Here is a 24672-nt window from a genome sequence, read left to right on the forward strand (position 1 = left end):
AAGCCTGGCTCCGGGCAAGGCCGGCTCTCGGCCGGTGACCGCCGAGGCCTGTCCCGGTCCAGCCCTCGCCTTTTAGTGGGCGAGAGCAGTGCCCCCTGTCCCCCGAACAGGTTTCTGGCCTTAGGCCCAGGTAAAAGCACAAATCGCAATACGTCTGTTAGGCTAAAGTAGGGACTTCCTATTTTAATTAAAAAGACAAGTTTCAGTGACTTTCTCACACAGCAGTGTTAGGGCACAGCTGCTCTCAGGCACAGCCTAAAGCCACCACCCGCCTCCCTGCTCCCCTTACCCTCACCACTCCCTCACAGACAGGACAGAGGGAAGCACATCAGTGTATGCACTTTAATACAAACCATGTCATATTTCTGATGACTTCAGCATGTACAAGCTAAAGTCTGATTAAAAAAAAAGTGTTCCAGCACAAGCTTCCCAACAGCATGAGCATCACACAACTTCTAGAAAGCCCGTTGTTTATCCCCGTGTTGCAGTTAGAAGCTCTTAGCCCCCTTTCTCCTCCCCACAGCAACAGAACAAAACAACTTTAAAAAAAAGTGGAAAGTGACATTCAATGAGTACATCAGCATTTAAATTAAGGCAGAATAAATAACTGTTCTACATCAGTGACAGGCATTTTCAGACCGGCATTGGAGCCCAGAGGGCTGTGCTGCTGCTCTCCCTCTCCTGCATGCAGGGGCTCAGTGCTGCTGGACCCCCCCAGAGCAGGTGCTGAGCTGGGCTCAGGCTCCCCTCGCTCCGTGCTGTCCTGTGCTCCACGGTGCTCCGGATCATGCTCATCGCAGTAGTGTTGGTGTGCCTCAGGCAAGTCAAGCACATGCTGTGGAAGGATCCCCCCCCACTCCAAGCAGAGTTTGGCCATAAGGTTATTTTTATTTTTCCAAGCAACTCAGCCTCTTTCCCACCCATTTTATCTGGGATTTTCCTCCCACACGTTGACTCCTCCATAACAGCCTCCTTGTTGCTTCAGCAGCATCCCAATCCTGGACCAGAGAGATGATCCACTCACCTTGGGGAGGGACTGGCTGGCATGAAAGGCCATGGCACAGTTCACGATTTACAGACTTGCAGCCACCTTTGGAGCAGTATCTGATGAACCGTTTCTCAGCCCAGCTCAGTCCAGGATGAGTGGCTTGAGTGGCACAGTCCTCTTAAAGGAAGGAAGCCACTATTCTTGGTAGTGTGAAGAGTTCTCCTCTCGTGGTGGGGGCAAAGCAGTTGGACATAGCTGGGCAGAGTTAGCTCCACAAAGAAAAAAAAAAAAAAAAAAGGGTGGCCAGTTACAGGGGAATGGCTGTTGATGTGAATGGTGGTACATACCTCAACCATAAATACAACCACAGAGTGAATACAATTCTGCCAAGTAGCACAAGACACTCGGGGGGGGGGGGGGGGGGAAATCATAATAATCAGTGTCCCACTTTCCCTGCCAGGGGAACAGTCATTTAGAGGGAAATCCACCAAATAGCAAAAGTTAAGAGCTCTGTTCCATCCCAGCCAGTTAGTGTATTAGTCACAATTTCCTTAAACCATGAGCAAAGGACAGTACCAATCCTTTCAAAAAAAAAAAAACCAACCAAACATAAAACCCATTCAGTTAAAATCTGGCTTCTCAAAGCCTTTATAAAACCTAGATGCCCTCTTCAGTTGGTGCATAAGAAAATCCTAAAAATGCATCTGAGGCACTGGAGCTGCTGGCTGCTAGGTCAGGCGTGTGGGTGATGGAGGTGGAGATCGCTTCTTGGGTGAACTCTGGATCAAAGTGTTGCAGATCAGCTGGACCAGCCTAAGCCAAGGAGTAGAGACACACATCGTCATTTTGAGCGAGCAGACCCCAACCAACCACTTGTTTTCAGACAGTCTAGCACAGGTCCTCTTCCAAAAACATCGTCACCACTGCATTTGCAGTTCCTAACTTGCACTTCAGCATCCCTCAATGTCAGTATAAGACATCTGGAGAGGATTCCTTTTGTACCACTATAACAGATACCAACAGAAATACCCACTTACCACATTGGGGTTGAACGGAGGAGTAATCCTCTTGTGGTACAAGTCATCCCAGTTTATTGGGCTGAAGAATACGTGGTTCTTTATCTCAAGCTGCACAGAAAGCAGGGGGAGAAAAAGTCAGTCTTCTGCCAACCCTCCTTTTCCAGCACCTGCCAGCTGGTTTCATAGCATTAAGTGGTTGAAGCAAGACTTGGAGCTACCACATATCCATGTAAGGATTTGCTAAATCCCTTACTACAGAAGGGTCATAGTCCAGTAATCCCTTGAAGGGGGATGACACCAGCACACATTGGTGTCCTAGCTTGCCACCACACCTTGAATCATAGTATTTCCCTTTGGAAATCCAAGTCAACCCCATATGCCCCTTTTAGGGGGCTGGAGAGACATCAGTGCACATGGAAAGCTTTTTCCAAGGTAGTGCTGTTATCATGAAAGAAAGGCTCAGAACAGAAAGGTTTCCTATCCATCCTCCCTCCTGATCCTAGTGGAGGCAACCTACAAAGTCTGTCTTGGCACCCAGCCTCCTCTTCTGGTCCTTGTGGAGAAGTCCCTGGAGGATGTCACAAGCTGCCACAGTCTTGCTTCCTTGGATCTGGAGTGGCTTGTGCAGAATGTTGTCATACATCTGAGACACATCCCGGCTGTAAAAAGGAGGCTAATTTGAAAGAGAGGAGAAGCAGCCAGGTAAAACATGAGCTACCATAAGGAACCACACATCACAGGTCAAAATGAGTCCTGCAGGAAGTAGATGAGGGAAACCTGCCATATCTCAGATATCAAACAGATATATCTCTGATCAAAGAGCAATGGTATGACTGAAACAGGTTACCTAATTCAGGAGTCAGTTGTCTGTGTCAGGTACCACGTGAACACCAGACCAACCTCACATCACAACTTTCAAAAATAAGTTCTCCACCATGTAGCATAAAACAGACAGCTTCCAAACTTACCAGTCCAAACAGCATCTCATAGAGGACGGCTCCTAGGCACCACCAGTCTACTGTCCTGTCATACGGCTGCTTCTTTAGCACCTCAGGAGCCAAGTACTAGGAAGAGTCAGAAATAAATATTTGAGTCAAATTATAAAAGGAAGGGCTTTGTCCTCATAAGTACACAAACCTGGCTGCAGTTCAAAGTGAGCAAATGCATTAGGAAGCACACAGATGCATTTGCTACTATGCTTTGTTAGACTCTCCACTTGCTTCAGAGCAATGGATTTGAAAGACACCTACTAAAACTCCCAATGTGTTTTTCTGGGCTACAGAAAGTTCTTTTCCTATAGAGGACTTGTATAAGGATTTGCCACCCACCACAACTCAACCAGCAAATCTGTCCTGCACTGACACATTACACCTGTAAGAGGCTCCTGTGGTTTTGAGAATGCTGCAGTTTTCAGTCCCAGTAAGTCTGTCCAAAGCAGCAAAACTACTGATAGCCACCACCAAGAAGCAACAGGGTGGGAATTCAAGTAGCCTGCAGAACAAGCAGCACATCGAGTCTGGTCTTGCACAGGATTATGTCTGTGTACTATCAGGCTCCCTACCTAGGGCAGGGGAAAAAAAAAAACCCAACACACATCAAAAACCACAAACCTAAGCTCAAACATTCCTGCTTGGTTTGTGCTGTACTATTGCATAAGTGGGTCCCCACTGAAAGCATAGGGCTACCACCAGGAAATTCCTGCCCACTTCTACTGAGCTTGAATACTGAAAGTTATCTTGTTTACAGACCCTTCTTCAAGCTGTCTGAGGCTGGGCAGCAGGACAGGTGTATTACCTAGGCCAAAGTGCTACCAAAATCCCCAGTTCAGTAAAAAGCAGGAAAAAAGCCTCCAAGAAGCCAAACTGGAAATAGGTTTTAGCAAAACCTAGTTGAGGTGCGTTGGAGAAAAGGCAGTTCTTCCCCTCTGAGCAGTGTTCACATTCCAGAGGAGAGCCCGGTCCTCTCCTCTGCACAGGGTGTTTCGCAGCTCCTGCATACCAAGGACACACCGAAGAGCACAGCAAGGTCCTGTGTATGTCAGTACCAGCAGGCTCCCAGTTCTGCAGCTCCAGGGTATCACAGCAGGTAAACAGCCTGCTCACAGGCTTGCTCATGGGCTCCCAGGGTCAAGGCTGTCTCCACAGCCACCTGGAACAGCCCCAGTTTGACGAGACTGGCCATTTCCAAGAGCAGGGATCCCTGCCCCTGATTGCACAGCAAGTTGAGAGTACTAATCGGCTGCTACAGGTAAAACTGTCTGTGCTGAGTAGGGAAGGCTTTATCTGAATGCCAACTTCAGGCTGACAACCTCAAAGAGCCCAAGGTGGTCTAATTCACAGAGCCCATATTTTGACATGCTGAGCACCCACGCAAGTCTGAGACCGAGAGCGGCAAGTCTCTGAAGGCTTTCAGCCCCCAGGTCACAGTGAAACCCCAGCACATGCTGTACCTCAGGAGTGCCACAAAAGGTAGAAGTTGTCTCCTCTTGCTCCATTCCTTCTTTGCAGAGCCCAAAGTCTGTCAATACTATGTGTCCCTAAAGAAGAGAGAGAATTTCAGCTTGGCCCACTCTCCTAAGGAGGGAACAGGATTTCGAAGCATTGGCCTTCACATTGCATCTCATGTATGTTTTAGTTCCCCACTGCTCATCTGCTTCCCCTCCCTCACCTTCTGGACATCCTATAGTACAAGTACAGGAGCCTATATAGAAAGTAGAGTCTAGATTTTTTTTTTTTTAATTTGTCTATAACAGCACAGCTATGAAGAGATCCAGCACTGCTGTGCTTTGCCACTGCTTTATCCCAGAGCCAGTTTATATAGTGGTCACCACCAGAGCAGCAGCAGTGGCTTGCTCTTAGCACCTCTGGTCCCTGCCCAGAAGTCAGGTCCCAGCTCTTGGGAACAAGCTGAGAGGGCCCCAAGTGTGCAGTTCTGCAGAGGGCAGGCTCACTCCCTCTTGCAGGATCTGCACAGAAACGCAGTGGTGCATACATACAAAATCCATGCAGTGAAGCGAGCTATAGTCCAGCTTGCAGAACCATAGCCCTCTGTTTATGGTCTTGATGCTTTTAAAGCCAGAAGGAAGGCAGCACGAGCTGTGAATATACCTGGCAATCCAGGAGAATGTTCTCAGGTTTTAAGTCCCTGCAAGACAAAAAGTGCTGTTTGAGCAGATTTGGCCAGATATTTAGAAAAGCTGGATCTGAAACAGCATCAGCCAAGAACAGGAGCTAACAAAACTTTCCAGTCCAGTTCACCAAGACCTTCCCAAAGTGAGGATTCCCATTACTGTTGGGTATCAACATACACACATGCAAACATAGAAAGACTGCTGTCGTACAGGATCAGGTGTTAGCCTGCATTTCTCTGCATATCTATGCATAAATTGTTACTGAGAGAGAATTTCTTACTTATTGAGCCAGGTTTATTTTAGATCTTTACACTTAAGCATTCTCTCTCCTTCCCACTGCCAGGCTGGGAGTATTTATTGTCGATCAGGTCCCATGCATACAGCACCCCTCCTGCAGGACAGAGTGCCAGCAGCACACAGTTTTGTCTGGGCTAGGAGATTCTTCAGCTACTCCAGTCCTGCATTTTGCAGGGCCCCAATGAAGCCCTTTTCCTCCCTAGCACCGCACACGGCCTGGCTGGGCAGACTTGGTGCCCCTGCTCTCGCCGGCAGGACACATGCCTTACCTGTAAATGATGTTTAAGGAATGCAGGTACCCAATTGCACTAGCGACTTCTGCAGCATAGAATCGGGCCCGGGGTTCACGGAAACAGCGCTCCCTTTGCAAGTGGAAGAAGAGCTACAGGCAGATGAGAGGGTTGATCACTTCTCTAAAAAACTGAAGGATATCTGGAGCAGGCCTGAAAGCCAGCTACTCAAGTGAAAACTGATTTGCAACAAGTAGCACATGAACAGCACCAAATAAGCCCAAACCAAGTGACTTTAAGCAATCTAAACACCTTTCTAGAAACTGCTTCATTTGTCCTCTTCTTATGTCACCATCTCACTTAAGAATTCATTCCCCAAAAAATGGTCATCTACTGATCTAGTTAAGCTTCCTAGCTTGCTACAACCCACAGGCCAATTATAGTGGTAGTATGGCCATGAAAAGTGGTACCTGCACAGAGCTGAACTCACTAAGATCCCCAATATGAATTCTATTTGGGCAAGACATCCATATTAACAATATCCCCCAGCTAGTTTCAGATAGCACAGAAAGAGACAGCTGGAAAAAAAGGTAAGCTTCTAAAGGACAGAAAAAGAAATCTAGCATACTGCAATGGCATCACCCAAGCACTAGACTAGGATCCAGAGCCAGCCCACAAGTGGGTTTTGCCTAAAGCTCACCAACATCAGTATTTCCCGTATTCTCCATAGGATTTTAAAACGCCCCTAACACATACTTTTCTCAGCATCCTTGCCTTGGTAATCATCTGACTCAGGTCATAGTCAACAAGATCTTCACTCAATTTACAGGTGAGCTAGCATGCCAGCTACTCCTGGCTGGTCCTTGCCAGCAGTCAAAGCAACATTACACTTCAACATGTTATCTTCTGACAAGAAAGTTTTAGGCAATAAAGCAGCATGTTTGGGAACAACCAAATAGAGGATTAAAATAAAGCCTGTAAGTGCACTCACCTCTCCTCCATTTACATAGTCAAGCACAAAGTAAAGCTTCTCCGAGGTCTGGAAGGAGTAATGGAGTCCCACAAGGAAGGGGTGCTTGACATTCTTCAGGAGCACGTTGCGTTCTGCCATGATGTGGTTTTGCTATCAAAAAGCAGGTAAGGCATTAGAGTTTCAGGCAAGGGTCCAGTCCAGTCTGCTGTAGGGGCTCACTGCTGTTTTCAAAACAGGTGGAAGCTGGGAGCCCAAGAGGGTCATCTCCAGCCCCAGGAAGGGAACCGCTCTCCTATCTGACCTGCTTCATCTCAGTTCTTCTCCATGTTCCCTTGGCACAGAGAAATCCATGTTTAACCTGTGAGTTGTCTACGTGCATGCCAGCCACAAGATACCTCATTTGCATTACCAGGATAGCTCACACACTGACCACTATTTGCAGAAGCAGCCAAGGAGAGCACACATACCTCCTTTTTCTTTAGGATGGTTTTCTTATGCAAGACTTTCACTGCATAAAAAGTCCCATCACACTTGCGTTTGGCCAGGAGAACCTGCAACAGAAGGTCCTGGTCACAGGTTTCAGTCTCACCTCCTGCCGTTTGGTTAGTGTTTCCTCATTAGCTCACTCTTGTGAGTGATTATACACAGAGTACAGCTTCAGAGGGTCAGGTACAAAGTTTTAAAGACCAAGCTCCAGCCCTCTGACTTCCCAGCACTTTCTCATTGCCAGGAAAAAGCACAGGACATCTCCACATACATCTCTTACACACCCAGTAGAAAATAGTTTTGGAGCATTTGGGGACAGTCCCATTTACAGTGGATCCTTGCTATCTCACAAGGTACAGATTTGTCTGGAGATCTTTTGCTAGCTGAACAAGTCTGAAGCTTATTTTGAATCAAGTACTGCTCCTCACCATCACCACCCTGAGCATAAAACACCTCACACTTCTGTCCTTAGAGAGGTTGCAGGACAGCTCACAGTAAGAATGGACTATGAAAACCCTATCTCAGGTCTCATCTGGTCTCAGTCCCACTCAGGCCAAACTCCTCAGGAGAGGAGCAAGCAAGGACACAGCTAGGAACTCCTTCAGCAAGAAAGTCTCTTTCCAAGCTGCCTCCAAAGAGCTACAGCCCACCTGTACAAACCCACTTACTTTTCCAAAGCTTCCTTTGCCAATAACCTTCAGGAAGTCAAAGTCTGTTGGCTTGGCACTGTTGGGCAAGAATGAAACAAGTTAATGTTTCTGGGAGAGAAACATGCAACAGCAACGCTACCATCAAAGCAGAGTTCCTTCTTGGAAACACAGGTGTTTGTGAAAGGGATTAAAGGGCACTGGACCGGTGACCCTCGCTCCCAGCCAGCTCGGGATTCGCACTGTGTATGTTGGTGCACCCAGCAGAGGATGAGCAATCCCTCAGCAACCCACCTGCTGAACAGAGCAGCAGGTGAAAGCACCTGTCGGGACCAAGTGGCACCTTTACAGGGGACACGGTTTATCCCCATTTCTAGAGAAAGATGGTCAGGGAGCCAGCAGTGACGAGGAAGATCTTCCCTTACTGCCTCTCTAGAGAGGTGGGACAAGGGGCTGCAGACACAGACAGGAGAGGATGATTATGATAACACGGACCAGCTATAGGTGAATGTCTTGAAGCTGGTGCATTGGTGATACACACGGTATTAAAGGCCAAGTAATGTACTTTTGCAGACACCACCCATGCAAGACACAGGGACCAACTGCGTTCCCCTGCCAGATCTCTTCACTGCACGCTCCACACCCTACCTGGCTTTTGCAGGGAGCTTACTTTGGGTTAGCAGAAGGTCCAAGGTTGATGTTGTCAGTTGATGTTGGAGGCTAGAGAGGATAACAATAACATTAGTCACAAGGACCATGCTGCAGGTTGTGCTTTCCTTTCCTCAATACAGCATCACTTGCACAGAGCCATTGACAAACACCCATCAGCAAGAGACACAGTGGATGCTTTGGCAAACTTTTAAGTGATGAGGAAAGGGAGAACAGAGCTACGCACTAAAGCAATATCATCCCCAAGCTGGAGGCTGTACTAAGCTAGAGTCTGTGCTGAAGCCCTCATCCCATACTTGCACAAAGAAAAAGTACTAAGCAACTTCTTGGCTCCTGACTTGAGGCTTTCAAGACCTCCTGTGCCGCCACAGAGGAAAGGCACTGCGTGGCTCAGTTGCTCACTGCAGCACCGAGACAACAAGGTGCTCCCCACTGCCTGTGCTAGGCAAGAAGCCCTGCGCACAGCTCAGAGAGAGGAGTACTCCTGCAGCAGGACATCAGCATCCCCCCCAAACCCTGCAGCCCTCTGCCCACTCCCATTAAGCCCCAAAACTGCCAGGTCTGGATCCTTGGAAGTGGCCTTATGCACACCCAGCACCACAGAGGTGCAGCCTCCCTCTTCCCAGTGACAAGGAGGTACATATACACACACGGTCTTCCTCCTCTTCTGGCTCCCCAGGAATCCTCCTCTCCCCAGACTCTGGGAGCATTATGCCTTGTCCAAAAGGCTATATAGGGCCTCTCTGCTCTCCTTTTTCTCCACCCAGCATCACCCACAGGGACAAGGCAGCAGTAAGACTCCTGGCAGGCTAAAGCAGGCTCTCCTCCTTGCTTTTCTCCTACAGGCACCAGCCCCTCCTCTTCATCCCAAAGGTGAGGACTTGCTGGCTCAGAGCCATGATCTCACCTGGGTGCTTTTGTCCGGGCTCTGGGAACGATCCATTAAAAAAACAACTCGTTCAGCACTTGGGAAAAGAAGAGCAAGCCAGTATTGAAAACAAAATCCAAGAAAGAAACAGCTTCACACCATTAACTTGCCAGGGACCAGCACAGACCCCAGTGCATGCTCCCCTCCATCATAGGAGACCTCAGCTAAGTTCCCCAGCTACCCCCTCGGTAGTACTGCTGCTCCCAAGGGGTGGGGGTGCACATACTCTGGGGGAGGCAGGGGACAGTGGGTGCATGCTGACAGGAGATGGGGGTGGAAAGAAGGTTCCTGGGAGCACAAGTGATTTGAACAAGCACAAGCATATTAAATGCCACAGTTAGCTCTTGATTTGCAATAGCAGAAACTGGTCAGAGCACCAACACGTGAAGACCAGCACAGCCCCAGCAGCAACACAGCATCAGGGCCAGACAAGGTTGCAGCCCTCCTGGCCATGGCCAGACCCCTCTCAAGGCAGATGCAGCCCCCACCCCACTGCATAGGGATGCTGCAGCCCCCAGCCCTGCAACCCAATGAGTGTCCCCACAGGGCAGCCAGGAGGGTCCAGCTGGGTCTGACCACCACATGCCATCCATACTGGCAGCAGCTAGAGGCCATTCCCCCATGCCAGGGCAGATCAGGGCAGTTTGGGGTTGTTGACATTGCAGGGAAGAAGGGCTGGCCATGGCAGCCCAGGGCGGGCTCGGTGAGTGGAGGCATTAAAGCACAGGGCTCTCGTCTACCCAGTGCAGCTGCTGCTGGGGCTCTGAGGCCCCAGCCCCGGAGTTCAAGTTGGACTTGAACAACACTTGTTGGTTCAGATCTGCCCTGCTCAAGCATCACTGGGGAGAGATAGGTCCTGTCACCCTAGGGATTCCTCCCTTTGGTTTTGAGGGTTCCCACACACTCCTTGCAAAAGCCAGGATTAAAGAGAGGACAGAAGGAGGGAAAAAAAAAAAAATAAAAAAAAAAAAAGAAAAGCAGCTCTGTTCCTTTCTGCCCTGCCCCAGAGAGCTTTGTCCATTCCCCCTCAGCCCCACCAAGCTCTTATACATTGCAGGGAGGCTCTGAAGGCTCTCATCCCCCCCAGCCACCCTCAACCCTGCCCCTTCCAAAAAGGGGGCCCAAAGATCCCACCGGCCTCCCCCACATCTCACCTGTGGGTGCTTCCCCTCTCTGCCCCCATGCACCGCCAGGCACAGATCCGCGGCCATCCCAGAGCCCCCCTCCTCTGCGGCCGGGCTGACCATGGCAGGAGATGCCGAGCAGCAGCGGGTGCTGGCGGCTGTCCCCAGGGACTGCCCACATCTGGCTGGTGCCAGCCAGCTCCATTCACCACCGAGCCAGTGCGGGGGTTATCAGGCTGAGCTTTTAAAGGGCTCTCATCCCACTGGAAGGCTTTCATACTCACTACGAGCAGAGCCTGGAGCCAGAGGCCTTGATGGTTTGTCCTATCCTCTCGCGGCCGTGCTTGATGAGTTCTGCGAGGAAAGTTGGAGCACCGAAGCAGATTAGCTGGCAGCGTGATCACAAGTGCACAGAGGCACGTTTGTTCTTCACTGACCTTGCTCTTCTCTCCACAGCTGCCCTCCTCCCCCTTCCACCCACATACCAAAATAACCAGGAAATTATAGGAACCAGGACAGCTCCCCTCCCAGCCCTACCAGGAGCCCTCAATAGCTCTCAGGACAGGGATAAGCACCACAAAACAGACACCCTCTCCCATGGCAGAGGGGACTCAGGCTAAAGCACCACCATCGAGCCTCCCTGAGCCACCCCTGGGTCCCCAGGAGGGACAAGGAGAGTGCTCACAAGGACGATGTTGTACTGGGATACGTCACACACTTGGCACATCCACTGCCCCTTTCATTCAGCACTCTGCGAGTAATTAGGGACATGAATGAAACCTTTCAGGACCCTGCAGGAGGTAAGCCAGCACACACACATCGCAGCAAGTGACTTGCCCAAGGACACGCAGCCAGTGCCAGAAGCTGGGATTCCCACCATGGAGCATCCCTGCGCCTCAGCCATGCAGGTGGTTGCCACCACGCATCATCATCATCACCACCTCTCCCTTCACAGGGAGGCAAGGTCTTGAGCCTGCTCCCTACTGCACAGGCTGAGCGAGAGAAAAGCCTGAGAAGTGCAACCTGTATGGAGGACTTCCTTGTTTTGCTTAGGAGTAGATAACAAAAATATTTCAAGACTCAGTTTTACTCCCTGGCTCTGCCCTAGTTTTGCTACTGGAGGGCAAGAAAGAATCAAAACATTCACAGAAACATACACTTCCCCCCCCCCCCCCCAAAAAAAAAAAAAAAAGAAAAAAGTTCCTTTGTAGACACAAGCAAGTTGTCATCCTGGAACAGCTCTTCTACAGACCAAGGAACTGGCAGCACCAACTGCCAGAGCCCATCTCCCCAGGCAAGGAGTTTGTAGGACAACAAGTTTTGAGGTAAACACAAGCCCATTTACAGAGCCCTTCCTGCATGGGTCTGAGGAGCTGCCAGATGGAGGGACCTGCGTGCTCCAGAGAGCCGCTGAACTGGGCACCACCAGCAGTTCTGGGATCTGGGTGCAGATACAGATGAGGAGCCAAAAAAACAGCGGTTTTGAGTTTCTGAATGGATAAGAAAGGGAAAGCAAGAATTTAAAGAAAAACCCACAAGCCATTCAGTGAGTGAGCTTACAACATCAGACTGGTCCGGGACCCTGACCTTGTCCGATACTTTGCCCTGCAGCAGGTACAAGAGCTTGTCCCAGCAGGCACCCACCAGTAGGGACAGCATGCAGGCAGCACCCAGACAGATCAATCCCCATCTCCTCCCACTGGGCATAGTCCTTATTTCCCTGACAGTCTGGCTCACCGAGGTCTACTGAAGGTCATCCAACACCTGCCTCAGGGCTGCAGCTAGCCCACAGGCTGCTGGACAGGCTGGCCAGATACCGTGGTCGCAGCAGAGGGACATCAGCCCTGCTGCCTCAGAGCAGGCAACGCTCACTCAAGGCTCAGTGCCAGGGAGGAGGTTGGCACAGGGGGTGGCGGGGCACATAGGGTGTGTGTGGAACAAGCAAGCTGCAAGTGGCAGCGGTAGATAGAGGAGTGAGGGCTCCCACCCCCTGCCCACGAGCCTCTCGCCAGAGCAACCCAACCAAGCCCACACAGTTTAACACCTTGCTCCTGCTCCATACATGCGGCTCCATCAGGTGATGCAGCCTGTTCCCGCCAAATCTGAACCCCCACAAGCTTGGTTTTGGCCCCATGGTCAGCTTGCTGCCACTGACACTGTTCTGATCCCAGACTCAGGGGGAAAATAATGACTCAGGCACAGGTGGACATGTCACAGCTTGGGCATCTTGGGGAGCACACGGGCTAGCCACGGAAACATATCTGTCTGGCTTGGAGGTATTTGCTGGCAGCACAGGACACAGGACAAGTTCCTGACTTGCTCCGAGGGGCTTGGACAAGGCTGCTTTAGCAAGGTCTCCACAGCCTGCAACTAGGCAGGAGCATTGCTGCTGAGCAAAGGCTGTGCAGCTCTTCCAGGGCCACAGCCTGGCAGCCCATTCATGGTTCCTTCCACCAGCCCCATTCTGCTCCACTGCTTCTTTGCTGGAAGTGAAGCTACTCAACAAGACCCTGCTGACCAAGGGCAGCGTTTTCCAACAAAGCTATTTCATTAAATGTACTTGCTCTGAGGCAAGAATCTCTCTTTCTGCACTTAAGTACCACGCATATTTTAGGATATGTATATCCCCATCCCGTATGACTTTCTATTCAGGCTCAGAGCCACCTTCCCCAGCCTGAGTCCACCTTCAAAGCCAGGTTAGTTTCTGGTTTAAATCTCCCGAGCAGTCAAACAGGCTTTTCCTTATCACTAACAAACCCTACTCCCCCTAAAGCACAAAGATTTCCTGAGTGCACACATGCTGAACAACAGAATCAGAAATAGGTCACAAAAATACGCTGGCATCCTTGGTTATACATGCCCAGCTGCATCCCTCCTTGTGCCTGCTGGGGCAGCAGGGATGCTCCAGGCATGGCCAGGGCCACAGAGAGCATCAGCAAGCAAGTCTAGGAGTTTCCCGACACAATGTGACACATGTGACTATTACACACCAGGAACACAAACCACTGCACCCCACACCCCCCTCAAAGACCATTTTGCCCCAACACCTGGGCCAGAGGCATCCCCCAGGCAGCAGGCACCCGCTCACACAAAAAGCTGCTACTTACAAGTTGGAACAGTTACTGCAGCTAAACCTCCCCCCACCAAACATCCCTCAGTAACATACGTTTTCTTCCCAGCACAAGCAGCTCCCTCTTCCTTCAACAGTTCTGCCAGCGGTGACCCACATTCCCATGCTAGCCCAGCGTTATTTGCTACAAGCACATTACTAATGCAACACGTACCTTGCACGGAGCGGCAACCTCATACACTCGTCATCTGCAAGCTGCCTCCCACCCTTTTCCCTGATGTCACCGCTCTCAGCATCGTTTCCTACCTAACCTAGATTACAAACCCCTCCGAGCAAGTGCCTCATCCTTTCCTGCTCTGGGAAGGGCTAGTTGCCAGCCTGGAGAGGCAAGGAGGCCTGGCAAGCTGTTACTGGGACAGCAAGCAGTGTTTTGGAAGAAGCACAGGGTTAGGAGGGGCTGGGTTGAGAGAGGGGCACCTAAGGCAGCCCACAGCTTTCATCCAGCACAGGGGCTGCATGCAGCATAAGGGGGAGATGCCCCAGTTTCAGCTCAGAGGAGAGGCACAGAGGGAGGTGGGAAGGAGGACTCCTGCAAACACATGCTTTTACCAGCAAAAAAAAAAAAAAAAAAAGCTCAAGCTTTCCCCTGCTACAGATCTAAGAGAGAGCTCCAGGCCAGCACTGAGCTCCACTTTCATTCCCATTGAGGCACTACAGCACACAGCACATCCAGGAAGAGGTTAGAAAAGGCTTTAAAAGGTCATCTTCTCTTAGGGAAGCTTTCATAGCTGCCCTCTGCAGAGCTCCTGGCTTGTCCAATTCTCTCTTGCAGATCCTTTCCCCTACACCCCAGGAACACTGCAAACCAGAGCAGGAACCCCAGCCCAGTAGCCCTGGCTCTGAGCAAGCTGGAGCCCACAGACAAACAACCCTCCAGACTTTAGAGAAAAACTACATGCAAAGCCAGAAGAAAACAGCAGGTGGCTAAAGCTTGCAGCATTTTACAAAAAATAATCCCATGAAAATAGAAAACAAAGCATCAGACACACCTGGGAGCACATCTACCAGCAGAGGCTGTGTCCTGAAGCATGGGAAGCAGCCCACAGCAGGCGAGCACAGAGACCCCTCATTCCCCACACTTCCCATCCTTGCACCAGCCCACCCTGCCACTGACTGCCCTGGCAGACCAGAAGCCCAAGGCTCTTTCTTAAAACTCAGAGGAGAATAGCTTTGTTTCCTACAGCAGTTCATTTAGCCCATGAACAAAAACACCCCCACCCCCTCAGGGTGATCATGCCACTACTGCTGGCTTGCTGCAGCCCTTTAAAAAGAGCAGGAAAAGCTGATCAGCTGCAAAAAATGAAGAGACACCTGCTAGATATACCCAAGGAGTGAGAATTTAGGTGGGGGTGGTAGTTTTGGATGAGAAGGGAGGGGTATAGGTGGTGGATAGGAGCAAATTACATCCTGGCAGGCATCTCAGGTGATCAGAACAGTTTTTTACATGTTAGTAAGCTGGCAGTTTGTCCACTGTCCTGTGGTTTGGAGGAAGGTCAAAACTGTCATTTAGTTCAGGTCAAACCCAGAAGAAGCTGCTCCTTCCCGTGTCCTCCACCAACCTGGGAAGACTGTAGCCCAGGGTAGCCAGACTGGCGCTTTGCAGCAGTATTAAATGCAAACCTAAGCATGAGTGGAGGGGAAAACCTGGTGTTGGAGGCACATGGTGATTTGAGAGAACAGAGACTAAGCTCTGAGCAAAAGGAGACATTGCAGAAGGGCTGGTGTCTTCTCTCTCTCTTCATTAAAAATAAAGCAGTTGCTTTTTGCTTCCATTGTAGGTTCCTATAAAATCTCCCTGTCTGCAGCTGCAGCAGGAGAAAAGCCAGCTTATAGAGCGAGTTAAGTGGTGGGTGCAAGGCGGTAAAGGCAGAAGTCTGGGCAGCCTTCCCTGGGGAGAGCAGAGGGGCTGGTTGCCGTGGGACGAGTCACTAACCCCAGACTACAGCTACCAGGAGGAAATAATCTGAAACATCTGATCTGCTCATCGCCACATGTAGCAAGAGAGGGGAAGCAGCATGTTGCTTGAAATATCATTCTCTCTCAGGTCAAAGCCTGAATTTTTTGCTCAGCCAACATCCTCAAACTATTAGCATCGTCAGCTTTTAAAAGTATCTCCTATTATGTTTTTATTTTCTCTGATTTTGTCTCTACTTGCATTGAAACGGTCAAGTTTCAGAATACTTTCAGCAGCTAACTTACATTTTCAAATCAGTATCTTCTGCTTTTGTTTCTTTCAATAAAAACCTTGGTATTATCAACAAAATCTACTTGATTTTATTTTCCACAGAAAGGCATCTTTAATTAAAAACCCATTTTCTATCCAAAGAAGAGAAAGCAGAAGGATCCTGGAAGGAAAAGTTTTTACCAGCTAGAATGCATAAGATATCTAATCTGGAGTGCAGCCAGTAATGATAATAGATACTGATGGACAAAGCAATGGTTGGGCTGGTTTTGTCCATCCTGCCCCTCCATCTGTAAGGGTTGCTGACGCTCAAGGGCTGTGCACGCACTGGGTGTAACTCAGGGCCAGGCGTGCGATGCGAAGCTGCCGCCCCCCTTGCACACAACCACCTCCTGGGCCCCCCGTGGGTCCCGTGGGAGCTGGGCTCCATGCAGCCCTTGCTGGGAAGGCTGAGCTCTGTCCATCCGTGCCTGCGAGGCTGGGCTGTGGCACGAGCCAGGCTGGAGCCCACCTGGAAGGCGTGCAATGGGGCTCTGCCCTCTGCCAGCTGCTCCACAACCCAGCGCCGGCAGGAGACCTCCGTGGGGGAGCCTCCTCCATGCCCTCATCATCCCCAGGGGGTTAGTGACACCGTACCAGCCAGGAGCATTACCCTTCGTCTTCCCCAGGGCAGTGGAGGAGGGCTCCATCCAGGCCACGTACATAAAGCCAGCCGAAATAGTCCCCTCTCCTTATGGCTGGGGCAGGAGCTCAGCGACCGGCACCGGGCGTCCTCGGAAGCAGAGCACGCAGATGTTTCTCTGGCTGCAAAGGTGAAGGGCACAGGAGTAAGAGTAGAAACAAGCCCTCGGGTGCAGCGCTGGCTGCCCGCCAGCCGGGCACGGCTCTGGGACGCAGGGCCGGCTCCCTGACCCTCATCTGGCCAGCACCCACCCGGCACTCAGTCTGGTGGAGGTCATCAGAGTGCTCTGCCACCGCTCCAGTGTCCCTCTCTTTGCACTCCTCTGGAAAGTGCTTTGGGACTGGCGGATGGAGGGCACTGGAAGAGAGCTGGGTGGTGCTGGTTGGCTGTTTGACTTCTGTACAACAGAAGAAATTTACCCTACAACTGTTGAATTCACAGATTTCTGCTCTCAGGAAAGAATTTTGTCGTTTGATGCTTTTGAGGATCTGAAAACCAATTCGTCCACCCTGTACCCAGGGTGACTGCCCTGGCACCGGTAGCTCCCTGGCACAGAAGACGACATTCCCTGGAAGCATAGGGACACATGGACTGCCAGTAAATCCCCAGCATAGAGCAGGTCTTCACCTGGGGATTCAACATCAGGTGCCACCAGATGCCTGGGGCAGCTGCAGAGGGCTTTGCCCTGGAGAGCTCCATGACTCGCCCTGGAGAGGTGTTCTGGGCAAGCGGTTGTCCCCGTGGTGGAGGACATGAGTGGGACAGGTAGATGTGAGCAGGGTTAGCCTCCAGCATGCTGCCCACCCGGGCAGCCCTCCCCATGTGCAAGAGGTGAGACTTTCCCCCTTGCCCTGCCCCTGTGCGCCCATGGCCACGGCCAGCAGCAGCCTGCAGCAGCTCTCGCCCCTTGCCCAGCGCTGCCCCTTGCCCACCACAGGACACAGTGCCACGCTGAAGGGGCTGCTGGTTGTGAGAGCACTTGCAGGGCGCATACATTGTATAGGCACACAGGCACACGTCCCTACAGGTGCTGCAGGCATGGCCGTGCACCCCTTACACCAGGGCTGGCCTTGGCCCGTTCCCCTGCCCAGCACCGCGCGTTCTTAAACAAAATTAAACAATTCTAGTAAAGCCGGAGACGTGCTGGTGTCAGTGTTGGGTTTTGCCAGCATTGCTGGTCTTCTGTGCGAGGGTCGTGTTTCCCTGCCCTCCAGAGAGCACATCTATGCCAGGAAAACCTCTGGCTGGCCCTAGGTTCGGAGGTGATGAGCAGCTCTCGGGCAATTTAACCCCTTCTGTGCACGTCTCTTACCTGGGCTGGACCTGGTCAGACCATGGTGGGAGCAAGCCCTGGGCACAGAAAGGTGATTTTTTCAGCTGCGCTGGCACAGCTCAGAGCCTCCGGACATTGCCTGGGCTTGGAAACATTTTCCTTTCCCCCTCGAGGAAGGAAAGCTGCCTTCACTTCCCCAAGCCCTATAAGGGGTCAAGGGCTGCGTGGTTCTCCACGGCTGAGCCTGGTCCCTCCCGGCGGGGCTGGCCCTGGCCGGTGCCTGCTCACCCCAGGGAAGCCACATTTGCAGCTTCTCTGGGGCAGGACACATCCAGTGGACAACAGGTCCAGCCCGTTGTCTCTACACACAGAGAAGTACCCCCATCTCTCTCTATTATAATATTTTATACGCTATGCATATATGCTATTTTATAGGGAAAGGTGTACTATCTTAATCTCCCTATCTAGCAATACCGATAACCATAATCATAAAAGTATCACTGAAGTGGAACCACACAGTCCTGAGCAATCAGAATTGCAGGGAAGGGTCTAGATAAGATTAAAACAAACATTTCTCTAGAGAGCACAAAGCAAGTTTCCATCGACCTGCAGTGAAAGGTGACCTAAAATGTTTGGCTACTCAGTTATCTCTGCTCCGTAAGGAATAGGATAGGATAGGATAGGATAGGGATAGGATATTCTTTAAAAGGTCAGAGCCTATTTCTTCATCTTAAGAGGATTCATGAAAGACTAAATAGACTATTGGTGACCACTGGGGTTCTTTAAAATATTTTTCTTTTTTTTTTTTCCCCTCTACATTTTTCTTTTAGTTTCAAAAAGCCAGGGCTCTGACTCAGGCATTGCCCTTGATTTTGCCAAGGAGTCCCACATGGGTGCTGGGAAGTTTCCCATGTTTTGGTGAAAGGAGCCAAGAGGAGGCCACTCAAGATCAGGTTTTTATTCCAAAGGACAGCTAAAGTGGGTTTGAGCAACTCTTGCAGCTTTCTGTGCCTCCATTTCTACAAATATGAACATGGCAGAATATTACTGATCTCTTGTAAAGCCTTTACCTCTTCAGAGGAATAAATGCCTGATCTTATTATCGCCGTTAAATTGACTGGGACTTTCTTGCTCCCAAGTGTTTTTTAAGTATAGGCACAGTCTCAGTGAATAAATAACACAAAGTTGGAAGCAGCCCGACTGTAAGTGACCCTTCCTTTCCTGGCTCGCCAGCCTTGTCCTTGGGGAAGGTGCAATTCTCCTCCTTGCTGTCCTCTCCTCTCCTCCCCAGGAGGGCTTCAGGACACATTACAGCCTATGTTTTAGAACCTTTCTTAAAAAAACGAACAAGTGTTTTTAGGGATGAGTGCCTCTTTTCTCCTGGAGCGCAGTCAGTCTGACACAGGGTGCGCACTCAGGGCCACCACCCACAGCTCAAGCCCCGAGTGTGACCAGCCTGGCGGGGACAAGGGCAGAGAGGCAGTGTCCCAGCCGGATTAAGCAGGGCTTAGCAGCTTGGAGACGGCTCAAAGAGCCCGAAACCAGGCCCCTCACTGGCACAGCACTGGGTTCGTTAGGAAAGCTTGTGGGCAAAGCGTCCCTGGGAATGCCTCCCCTCTGCCTTGCTCCATCCCCATCCCATCCCCGTTCCCCTGAGCTGCCGACTCCAGCTCCACTGCATGGGATGCATGTTTTCACCCCTTTTTATCCACATGCAAAACCTGGGAGGCAACTGGTGCTGGCACAGCCAGAGATTGTCTCCAGCAGAGCTATATATACTGGATCCAGTGGGCAGCCCAGTCCAAACTGGGCCAAGTGCTGCTCAAGGCATTGTCAGGACCTGTGAGCCCCTATGCAAGAGCAGCAGATCTGCGCTGAAATCTGCTGAGCCCACCTCTGTTCCCCTGCTCTGGCACCGAGCAGGAACAGCCCTCCCTCTCCCGCCAGCAAGGGGGTCGGGGATGCCCCATTAGAGGGATGCCGGACACAGCACCCCTGGGCTTCACCACAGCCTGGCTGCAGAGACGCAGCCTGGGAGACCACAGCCAAAATGACCTGAAATTTCTGGCGCAAACCTCACCCTTCTGGTGCTGGCTGCAAAAGCCCAGTGCAGCCCAATCCTCCTTTCCCTGTGCAGGTGGCTCAGGGACATGGGGACACTCACAGTCAGTCACCAGCTACCTCTGCTGATCTGCCAGCTCCTGAAATCACCCAGGGCCAGAAGCACTTGTGGCTGCTCCCCACGGGAGCTCATCCGGGGAAGTGAGCTGATGTGGGGCTGCGGACACAAGCAGGGTGATGGAAGTTCCTTGTGATGGAAGTTTCCTGGGGGAGGCACAGTTAATGCAAGAAACCTTTCCACCTAGTACAATATTTCCAGGGGGAGCAAGGAGGCTGCTCGTCTCCTCTCTGGATTCCTCCACAGCTGGCAAACAAACCCACTGCTGGAACTCAAACCCCCTCCACTTCCAGCTGCTGACCCTCAGCCAGACCCCGGGGAGCAGCTCTCCCACGGGCCAGCCGGGTCCCTGGCAGCAAGGGACGAGACCTTCACAAAAACCTCTGCTTCTCCCAAAGCAGTTCAGGAACTCATTAAGAGAAGGGAAAATGGGAATCATCCCAGAGAAAGTACATTGACATTACCTGCAGAGAGCGAGGCGCAGGGAGCCGGGCTCCTGGGCTCTGGCAGCAGGGCCGGTGGGCACTGCCACACTCCAGCTGCGGGAAGCAGCGTGTACTGCTCTCCCTCCTGTTGTTTTTATTTTGGCAATTCAGTCTGAAGGTCGAAGGAAAAGTCCGAAGGAGTGGCTTGTGGCAGGAAGTAAATGATTACCCTGCCACCACTCTCCAAGGGGACCGAGGCACGGGGAGCTGGGGTGGGAGAGAAAAATCCCTCCTTGGGGCGGATTAGAGGGCAGCTTGCCGGCAGGGAAGTGCAAAGGGTCAGAACAAAGTGCTCTGTTCGCCGGCGGCTGCGCCGGGTCACATGCCGGATCCTAGCAGAGGTAATGAGGCATGGGTCACCTCCCAAACACCAGCAAGACCTCCTGCATGTGGACACGACCCATTGCCGATCCACCAGCAATCCACGGAGCTTGCCAGCAAGGAAGGAGCTGGGCGAGGTGGAGCCTTGTCCCCTGGCAACACTGTGGCCGGGGTGGGAGATCCAGGGACTTTTACATGCTTGAACTTTGCAGGTGCGACAGTCCTACAACCCCACTTCTGCCTCCTGCGTGGCCCTCCTCTGGCTCCACGCTCCCTGTCCTGGGCCACACGTATGCAGGAACAAGCCCCTGAGCAGCCGATGAGGACCGAGCCCCACGGGCACATCAGAACTGAGCCCAGAGGAGCCCTCTTGGAGCCAAAATCTGCTGCCCTCCATTCATGCCCTCCCCCATTTTCTCCCTGTTCCTCTCCCTTCCCCTCTGCAGGTGCCCAGCACCAGTGGTCACTACATCCCTGCGTGGGTGGGTGCCCAGATAACGGTTTGATGGTTGAGCGTGCTGGAGGAGTCACTGCTGGTCACTAGTGGAGACTCCAGCTCCTCACCCAAAATACAAACTTCATATGCAGGAGGCATTTTCTGGTTACGCAGGAAGGTTTCTTTCACCCTCAAAAGCCCTTTTGCGCCTGCCCCTCTTGTGGGAGTGGACCACGATGTAGCTGGTCGATAGGTCCCACAGCTCTGAACAAACATGAATGGCAGCACAGTTCCGCCAGCGTTTGTCAAGCTACTGACCTCTCACCATCCGCACATGCCCGTCTCAGCTGGGCCTGTAAATCCCAAAGCAGAGAGGAGAAAGAAAAAGGGTCACTGGACGGGCAGGCCATTACAAAAGCAAAAGGGTGAGCTGAGGCGGGATTTGAATACACACACAGGTACACAGATGTATAAAATCAGATGATGGAGAACATTGGTGCCACCATCAAAATGAGCATTTTCTGAAACAATCTGGAATATGTGATTTGGAGCATCCAAGGTTCATGAGGCCAAGACAGCCAGCTGCCACCGCAGCCAAGGTCTCCAGCTCCGTGTGCGTGGGGAGAAGGCAGAGCCATACCTGCCCCTCTGTGAGCTCCAGCACCAGCGGCAGCGCGCGGAGAGGAGCGGGCTCAGCCCTCGCCTCGCTTCAGCTCCCACCGACGGTCTTGTTGGGTGGCACAGCCATGTGGGTGCGTGAGGATAACAGAGATTTGATATTACCCTCATGTCTCGGGGAACGAACCCAAATAGAGGTCCCTATTGTACTTGAGGAACCGTAAAGACACAGAGAGAGAAATAAATCCGTTCCCTGCTAGTGCAGAGAGGGCCTTTGTTTGTCTCGTTTTCAGAATGAGAAGGTTTAGAGGATTGCTGCAGCACATGACCAGAAGCTACGAAGCTGCAGACAAAAGCCGTTTGGAACAGAGATCAGACTTTGCCATCGTGCTGGCTTTTCAGAAGATTTCTGCTTTGTCCAAGTTAAACCGGCTGCTATTTTGGGGTTTATTTTGCTCACTCAGCTGCATCCCCTGCTTTAAAGGCTGCACATCTCCCACAACACTGGGTTCACGTACGCTTTCACTAGCATCAGCACAGCATCAAAATGTCTGCTGGGGCAGGCTGGAGGGGGCTGCCTGTATTTAAAGCCCAAGTCACAAGGGTTGCACCAACAGCCACACTCATTCCAGCCACGGACAAGTTTAGAGGACAAAGCCTCGGCTTATTGCTCCAGCTTGCTGAGCGGGCTCGTTTCGCAAGCTCGTCGCACGTCAGCCGCGAGTGTGCATCGGCACCCGGCAGAAGCACGGAGGAAAGCGCTTGAGCAGAACTGCCGGCGAGACAAAGCCCGCTGGGGCTCTCTGGATAATCGCTGGCTTTACCACAGCTGAAAACTACAGCGAGCCAGATGCTGAGATGCCCTGTCATCCCTGGGACCCACGCAGCCTGCTGCCAGGCATCAGAGGGGAGGCAGAAATGCCTCGCAGAGTCCCTGGAGCCAGGCGGTATCTCCGCTCCCTGGGAAGCAGGGGCTTGGGCAGGCTGTGCCCAGGCAGGACTCGGGGATTTGAGGTGCCCTTGCAGGGGCTGAGGGCACTCTCTGCTCGTGCTCCCCTGCTCTGCACCCTGAGGGATAGGAGCAAGGAGCCCTCGGCTGCCCTGGCTTTCCCCACACTGTCGCAAAAAAGGCACAAATCATCTTACATCCCCAAACACACTCAAAGCAGGAGCCATTTCTGTTCACAAGGGGGGAAAAAAAGCGCTGAATCAGGTTTAAAACCTCTGCAAAGTTAAAGCTTCATAAAACGGTTTCCGTCATCCTGTGCCCTGAACCAGAGAACCTTTGGCCCCTGAAAAACACAAAAACACGGGATAGGTTAGTCTGTGAGCATCCCCCATCCACACACAGGCAGCTGCCCGCAAGGAGAGGCGAGCAAGCTGCGCTACCACTGCGGCATGGCAGCTATCCTGGCTGCATCCGTTTGCTTCCCGCAGTCCAAACGGGGAACACAGAGAGAAAAGGACCCTAAAACAACCATGTGCAAAGCAGATGCAAACCACAGATGTGCAGAGGAGCGTGTTAACCTGCCAGGGCTCCTCAGCTCTCCGCTTACTCCCAGGATCCGAGGGGTTATCTCAGCCCCACACAGGGCAGGGAGAAGATGGGCTGGATCTCCTCCCATGCTGGTCCCTTCTCAGCACCCTGGGGCGAAAACAAGAGCTGGAAGAGAGAGCTCACGGCAGACGAAAAAGCAGCGGGCACCCACGAAGGAGGAGCTCCACCGGCCGGGCTGTCTCCCCGCAGCCCGGGCGGGTGGCTGGGATGGCTCCCGGGCCGTGCCGCGCCGTCGGGCGAGGGCGCTGCGCCGCCGCCGAGGCCCCGGGCTGCGGGCAGGGGGGGCAGCCCCGCAGGCAGCGCCGGGGAGGGGCGGGCAGGGGGTGAGGGCAGATTGGGCTGCCGGTGCCTGCCGGTGGGGCGGGTAATCACGGGTCACCTGCACCGGGATGGGGATGGGGGTGAGGGTGAGGATGGGGGTGAAGATAAGGGTGGGGATGGGGATGAGGATGAAGATGATGAGGATGGGATGAAGACAGGGGTGGGGATGGGGATGAGGATGAAGGTGATGAGGATGGGGATGAGGTTGAGAATGGGGATGAGGCACAGCTGGATACCCCCAGGAAAGGGGGCCGGCAAGGGGGGAAACGCGGCTAATCGGGGGGCAGGCGCCCCACCACGATGCCCCCCACACCCACCCACGGCGCCACACGTCCCTGTCCCCACGCGGAATAAACCCCAGAGCTCCCCTGCGCTTTCCTTTCGGGAAAACGCTCGAAATGCTGTTTTCTCCGGGAAGGGACATCACCCCCCCCCCTCCTGCCCGCAGCCCCTTCCCCCCCCCCTCCCCGCTCCTCCACCCCGGTACCGCATTGCGGAGCTGCCCGCTGCCGTCGGGGGCAACTCCGCCAGCTCGGGCCGGGCAGAAGGGGGGACCCCCAGCCCCTACCAGGGCTCGACATGATTTGGGGACAATAAGAAGAGCCCCACGGGGACCTCTGCTGTGCCCGGGCTGCGGGAGCACTGCCGGTGGGTTCCCCCCCATCTTCATCCCCGCTGTGCAGCGGCAGCGGGCGGACAACAACGAATTAGTCGTTGCGGCTTTTAAATCAGTGTAAATCGAGGTGTTTTCAGTCACGGGTGCGGAGTGAGTTTGGTTCAAGCCAAGGGGTACCCCCAGCTCCTTATTTCGTTTATTTCCCCCCCTCCTCCACTGCATTTGTTTGTTTGCGAGAGGTTTTTATCCCCTCCTTCACAAGAACAAAAATCCCGGGGTACATCTGCAAACTCCATCCATCCCTGGAGTCTGAGCACTACGGGGTAAAGCAAAGCTGGGGGGGGGGTGTGAAAGCAGCACACACACACACACAACCCCCC

The 24672-nt window shown here is 52.4% G+C and overlaps 1 protein-coding gene across 3 annotated transcripts; it reads right to left on the reverse strand.

Annotated features, from left to right (window-relative positions):
- Positions 1-1506: 1506 nt before the first annotated feature.
- On the reverse strand, positions 1507-16521 carry SGK2 (serum/glucocorticoid regulated kinase 2). Of its 3 annotated transcripts, none has more exons than XM_050907130.1 (14): positions 16456-16521; positions 10776-10845; positions 9347-9404; positions 8441-8490; positions 7792-7849; positions 7105-7188; positions 6656-6787; positions 5704-5816; positions 5115-5151; positions 4457-4543; positions 2976-3071; positions 2525-2680; positions 2026-2115; positions 1507-1801 (listed from the first exon to the last, which is right to left on the reverse strand). In XM_050907130.1, exons 1-14 carry the CDS (start codon positions 16505-16507, stop codon positions 1646-1648), a joined length of 1239 nt encoding a protein of 412 aa, XP_050763087.1. In that variant the 5' UTR covers positions 16508-16521; the 3' UTR covers positions 1507-1645. The 3 variants fall into 3 exon arrangements, with proteins under 3 accessions (XP_050763087.1, XP_050763086.1, XP_050763088.1); XM_050907129.1 differs by lacking the exon at positions 16456-16521 and adding an exon at positions 14611-14812; XM_050907131.1 differs by lacking the exons at positions 10776-10845; positions 16456-16521 and adding an exon at positions 10522-10603.
- Positions 16522-24672: the final 8151 nt, after the last annotated feature.

Source organism: Gymnogyps californianus, chromosome 17 (assembly GCF_018139145.2).
Source record: "Gymnogyps californianus isolate 813 chromosome 17, ASM1813914v2, whole genome shotgun sequence".
NCBI lineage: Eukaryota > Metazoa > Chordata > Aves > Accipitriformes > Cathartidae > Gymnogyps > Gymnogyps californianus.

What these genes read in the sequence shown, in the direction of transcription:
- SGK2 (XM_050907129.1), bottom strand. Translation starts at nt 14,812, where the DNA reads ATGAACTGCTGTAGGAAACAAAGCTATTCTCCTCTGAGTTTTAAGAAA. An exon ending in ACTATGTAAATGGAGGAGAG is followed by an intron (nt 5,817 to 6,655) that starts GTGAGTGCACTT and finishes ATCTGCCTGTAG; the next exon opens with CTCTTCTTCCACTTGCAAAG. An exon ending in CTCCGTTCAACCCCAATGTG is followed by an intron (nt 1,802 to 2,025) that starts GTAAGTGGGTAT and finishes TCCTTGGCTTAG; the next exon opens with GCTGGTCCAGCTGATCTGCA.